Source organism: Austrofundulus limnaeus, unplaced genomic scaffold (assembly GCF_001266775.1).
Source record: "Austrofundulus limnaeus strain Quisiro unplaced genomic scaffold, Austrofundulus_limnaeus-1.0 Scaffold1000, whole genome shotgun sequence".
NCBI classification, from domain to species: domain Eukaryota; kingdom Metazoa; phylum Chordata; class Actinopteri; order Cyprinodontiformes; family Rivulidae; genus Austrofundulus; species Austrofundulus limnaeus.
Window position 1 is genome coordinate 5,909 of NW_013953402.1, and position 6,327 is coordinate 12,235.

General features: G+C 38.0%; 1 protein-coding gene across 1 annotated transcript in view; it reads left to right on the top strand.

Annotated features, from left to right (window-relative positions):
- Positions 1 to 6,327, top strand: part of acss2 (acyl-CoA synthetase short chain family member 2) — a gene marked incomplete at its 5' end in the record, with an annotated part of 62,040 nt that overhangs the window by 4,006 nt on the left and 51,707 nt on the right. The window contains 1 exon segment of the mRNA XM_014030115.1: positions 764 to 959. Within this exon segment, the coding sequence (XP_013885569.1) occupies positions 764 to 959 (196 nt within the window).

Below are 6,327 nucleotides of genomic sequence, written 5' to 3' on the forward strand. Positions count from 1 at the left end.
GTTGTGGTTATTGTGTGTTGTGTGACTCGAGAAGGTTTGTGCTTAAAGGCAAACCTTTGTTTAAATTGAAGAACATAAAATGTGATATTCAGGTTAATAATTACATCCTGGGCTTGAAATCTCCAAAAGAAAAAAAAGAAAATGTGATAAAGTGTTTAAAAGKGTGTAATTTACATCAAGTCCATAAGAAAAGAGCCCACAGTGTGGTGCTAACTGACCTGAACCCCGATAGCTTTATAAAGTCTCTGAACTTCAAAGCTCTACAGTCATTCACCCAGACACACACTGATGATTGAGTGATAAAAACACAACATCCAGCCATCTTTATTGTTGTTTATGTACTTATCTGAGCTGTAGGAGGCAGAGATGACCCACCACACCTTCAGCCTGTTTATAAGACGTCCAGAATGATGCAATCACCAACCTGCTGTCTCACATCGTATTGAAGTATAATCCAAGCTTGAGACGGACAGAGTGGGGGGATGGAAGCTGAGACTCAGAGTCAGGACCACTCCTCTAACCCCTCTTCCACAGGGACTAAGAGCAGCTACTGTATGTGTGATCAGCTGCTGCTAACTCTGATGTCAGAGTTACACAGGTCTGCTAGTTTCCATCTGTGGGCCTTTTATCACTTCAATTACTTTATACACATTTTGAAGTTCTGAGAAACAAACATCTGCCTCTTGTGTTGAAAATGCATTCATCACTCACCAAATCAGACTTTCCTCTTTCTAACTGTCCATCTTTTTCTTCTGTCTGGTAGAGTTTTGGGGTTCTGTTGCCAAGGATTTCTTCTGGAGAAACAAACACACGGGGCAGTTCTTGGACTACAACTTCGATGTGACCAAAGGAGAAATCTTTGTCAAGTGTATGGAAGGAGCCACCACAAACATCTGCTACAACCTCCTGGACCTCAACGTTCATGAGAAGAACATGGCTGATAAAATCGCCTTCTACTGGTTAGTATAAAGCTGTGTGTGTGTTTGTGTGTCTMTGCAGAGTGGTGTAAAAATCATCTCAGAGCGGCTGATTGGCCACGGTCATCAACAGCCAACGATTGTCAAGGTGTAGCTGTGAACTGGATCACATCACACCAACACAACTTTAGGTTGTTTATCAGGACCATGTAACCAGAACACCTGGATAAAGAAACCTCATGACACAGCATTACACCGCTGCTGCTGCTGCAGCAACAAGAGGAACTTCATCCTCACCTGCATGTCTCTGAGAAACATCGTATTTATCACAGCACTGAGTTATCATTTAGAAATATGATGTCATTGGTATATTGTATGGTTTAAATAGATTAGTACTTTTGTAGTTGTATAGTTAGACAGTCCCTGAATACTCAGGTCTGACTGCTGGTTTCAGCCTGGATGTGGAGGAGGAAACAGCAGCAGTGTCATGATGGGCTGCAGGTGAACAGTTTCCTGTTCAGCTGTGGTTACCAACCTTTTCAGACTTGTGTACCCCTGAGCCATTTTGTCATACCACTAATACCCCTGCAGTTAAATGTAAWAATGGTTCTCCAAAACTTTAATGTACTGCGACTGATTATTAAATGAAAGTTATTTATTTAACCCTCTAGAATGTTTAAAGGGGAACTATTACGCAAAATTCACTTTTTAAAGGTTTTTTTTACTCAACTTTGGGTATGTACTTCTTAAAAAACAGTACTAGGACCAAAAAAATGCATCCAGGGGCATATTTACTGTAAGTAAATGTATTTTTAATGTATATTAACGACAAGTTTTATACTTCCGTCATTTTGTGATGTCACAAGCCGTACGACAACCCACCTGAACCTGCATTCAGCCCCTTACCTAGCAACCCCCGGGTGARACTCCACCTCCTCAGTATAAAAAGCCGTCACCGTGTTGTTGTGTAATGTGTAGCTCATTTCACAACAAGCCTCCAATAGGGCAATGGGTAGAGTGTTGGACCAGAGAGTGGGAGACCAGGGTTTGAGACCAGCACAGACACAGTTTAATTATTTATTTATTTTCATTCGTTATGAACATGTTTTCTCATGTACCTCTATTGTTTAGCTTATTAAAGCCTTGTTAAAGCCTATTTGTTTGAGTTTCTGAGGTATTTTGACCGCTGCTGCTCCCTGCTCTGGTAACAGCATGCAGAGTGAGCGCAGAGCAGAGGAGGGGGAGAAAAAAAAGAAGCTGGACCACGCCTCTGCCTCTGGGTCTCATATGGTTGTACAACGGAGCTTCTGCTATTATTAGCCATGCTAACGTAAACGCTGGCTTTGGAGGGCGGAGTTAATGTCAACAGATTTTTGGAGGGCGTTACCAACAGAGCTCATTAACATAAACAGCTCTTCTGAACRGAAGTCAGAGYAGGCAGAACTAGAAAATGGGAAATTTTATAATCTGAGAATTATTTTGTGCATTAAATTGAATGAACATGGTCTGGATAGCCCACAGACATACCATAAACATTTATAGGACCCATAATTGGTCTCCTTTAATTCTCAGACATTTATTTTTTCTCAAATTAAACAAAGATAAAAACATTGCCTTGAAAGTGAATAAGTAATTAAATAAATAAACCAGGTAACGGCAGGAACAGAAAACAGCATCCAAAACACGTCAGAAACTCACCAAAATGGGCAAATTCTGAGAGATTCCATGTTTTATACTGGATTCCATTTCGTGTCAGTTCTATGATTTCRTCTGCAATTTCCACATTGCAGAAATCATAGGGCCCTACATATCTCAGTCATATTTTTATTATTATTTTTAAACGTAGAAAATGTTTCCACGTACCCCCTGTAATATGCTTGCGTACTCCAAAGTACGCAAGCATATTAGGAATACKCCATATTATATTAGGAGTACATATTAGGCGTACTCCAAATTCCCAATCAGGGGTACAGGTACCCCTGATTGGGAATCATTGCTGTACACAACCATGACCACCTGTTTCTTCCTCGTTCAGCAGGTCTGATTGATGATAACAGCTCCTTGGTTTGTGCCAAGACATCAAATGAAAGATGRTGACAGCAGCACATTATTTATAGGTGCTGGGTGTGTGTGCATTAATCTCTGCTGTGGGACAGTGAATAACTTAGAGTGCTGCCAGGTTCAGTGTGAAGTTTAATCAGTAGGGCCAGTTTTGGTTTCCATTCTTCATAAGCAAAGTACATTGTTGTGTGGGTACATGTGTACATTCAGATCTGCTATTAACATACATACAGTTCTGTTTGTATGTACGAGTCATAGTCATGGCTAAGACATAATCCTCCTTCATAGTCCTTAAGACACACCTCGTATGTTTTCACACACACCTTTCATAGTTCTTTAGCACAGAGATTTTTAAACCATGGGCTGCGGCCCAATTGTGGGCTGCGAGCGCCACCTTGAGGGCCTCAAGGGAACAACAGTTTTTAAGTTTGGTCCGCAGAGGGCCGTGGGACCGCATTGATTTTGAATAAGGTGCAATACACTTTCTCACCACTAGTAGCAGTAGTGCACCACTCAGATGTTTAACAACTTTTTTAATATGTAGAAAAAGAACCTTAGAAACCTGCCGAGATTGGAAACGTATTTTAAATGAAAAGTAGAAGCAAAAATGAGAAAAAGGTTAAAGTTTGTCACTAATATGAAGAGCAGCTTCTGGTTCTACCATGTAAAAGTTTAAAAAGGCTTTATTTTCATTTGTACTTTATCAAATTTATTTTTACAGATTTTTTAAATTTGAAACATTTACAGTTTTAATTTATGTTTTATGCCCACAATTTTATTTATTGAATTGTCTATTTTTGTTACTTATGTTAAAATATATATAATTCTGTGTTGATAAGTCTGAGTGGTCTGTTCACTGACCTTTGTATTTGTTTAAATAATTGTTATGGGCAGGTTAATATAAAAATATGTTATTTATAATCATGTCTTGTGATTGTTTGACAGGAGTTTTACTTTTAAACTGTAAGTGTATTTAATTTAGTTATAATGCAATACAAATTAAACCAAGATTTAGAATAATTATCATTTTGATCCGTACATTGATAATGTCTGACTGGGCCTCGTGTCACTTTATGTTCAACAAATTGGGCCCCGAGGTCAAAAAGGTGAAGAAGCCCTGGTTTAGACACACCRCGTCAAGCTCCTGGGAAGCTCCTCCAGCTGTGGGATACATCAGTCTTTCTTCATGTTTCAGTGGGGTAGTTGGGCGTCGACTCTGATATCAAGTTAAAACTCCACAATTTTTGTCAGATACAGTGGGGTGCAAACGTTTGGGCAACCTTGTTAATTTTCCTGATTTACTTTTATAAATTATTGATTGTTTGGATAAAAAATATCAGTTAAATAAATCACACAGGAGACAAACACAGTGATATTTGAGAAGTGAAATAAAGTTGATATGATTTACAGAAAGTGTGCAATAATTGGTTTAACAAAATTAGGCAGGTGCATAAAGCAGAGTCTCTCTGATTGGTTGATTGGTTGCTGCTCTACGTCCAGCTCCAGCATCTGCTGCTTTGGACGCGTGACATGCTTCAGCAATTATCAACACGTCCATCGTAGATTATTCATGTGAACCAGATGTTCCGACGCTCTGAACAGTTGGGTGTGAACACAGCGTTAAACACATTGAGCTAAAATGGGGCGTGGTCGTAGCTGAAAGCAATCCCCAAGACATATTAAATTCTAATCCAATTCCAAAATAGTGGGCAGGGCCAGATAGGAACACTGGCTGTAACAGAACCATTTGTAGACATATGAGCTGGATATTTGTATGGTAGTAGCTGAGAGCAAACTCCAGAGCAGTCCAAACAGAAATCAAGAATCCAAGATGGCCACCATCTAATTTAAAATTGACTGTAACGTGACCACTCCCCTACATGAAGTTTTCTGGTTCTATTCTGTTTATTTTGTAATGGTTATGTTTTTCAATGTTAAAATGAAAGAAATAAACATTTCAGGTGACATTGTCTGAAATACACATGGCAATAAACTTGAGATTCAGCCTAAATATTTAGTGATTTAAGCAGCTCTTAAAATATTAGAGCTAATCAAGATCCACTGCCCAAAGCTTTCAACTTCCTGTCTCCTCCTTCCTTTTCTACCCGTCTGGTTTTTAAATGGTAGACGAGTTAGACGATGATTACTCCTGAACATGGCTCCAKTTAAGAATCTGAGAGGCAGGGATGTCACATCTTTACAAGGCTAATCTTTACAAAGTGAGTGTTTGAGTGTTTGAGTGAGGTGCTGTGTGACCTTGAGTTGGGTTTTCACAGGCAGAAAGGATTAAGATAATAGTTCTGTTTTGACAGAGTGGAAACTTTCTGCGGGTCAGATTTCACAACCAATTTCACAAAGATTTTTGTAACTTCTCTTGCATTTTGGCTGAGAAAGTAGAGGTGGAGTAATCTGCCTAACCTCCCTGCAATAAGGATGATCAGCAGGATGGCAGTTGTGCACTCAGTTCTATACACTATAATATACACATTTAAACACTTTTTATTTGACTTTTACATTAAGTAGAAGAGATTTTCCACCATCTCCTAAACTTTGAAGAGTTTTTCTAAATGTGAAGGCCTGGCCTGCTTCAGCTCATTATTACGCATGAGTGTGTTATTTTATTTTTCTAAAATGAGACTATGATTTTCTCTAATTGTTTATTGGAATATTATTTATTGCACTTGTGGTTTAAGTTTCCTTTAAAACAAATAGAAGTTTATTTGGACAAGTCATGAATTTGAAATCAAATGACATCACAGTTCAGTTTTATCATTTCGTTATTTTAAAAATATCAACTCTAACCTGAAAGGGTTCCAGATTTTCAGATGTGTGAATTTACTGTTGCTTTGATCACAAGTAAAAACGTTTAACCATAATTAGATGTTACAGTAATAAAATGTAACAGTTACTGTTTGTGGACCAGTTTGACATGGTGAATTTATGCACCAGTCACTCGAAATTTTAATTAGAGAAAACTACTTTTTTATTGGTCAGTAAAGAATTAAATAATGTATTTAACTAGTGTAAAGGTATTTTTTTTTCTTTGCACATTTGTCTGTTCAGGTTCACTTTACTTTGAAAAGGTCATTTTGGACCCGTACTGACAGAATGATTAGATCAAATATAAATGAAAATATTATTTGTTATGACTGAGATTTGTGTAAAAATGAGTCCATAAAGAGTCCATCTTGCAATACTAAGCCTGATATTTCAAACCTACCCTTTAGATGAAGTTGGTAAATGGACTGAACTTAATAGTAGGGGTGTAAGAAAATATCGATACACTGAAATATCGCGATATTTCATTTCCCGATACTGTATCGATATTCTAAAGCCCTGTATCGATTTT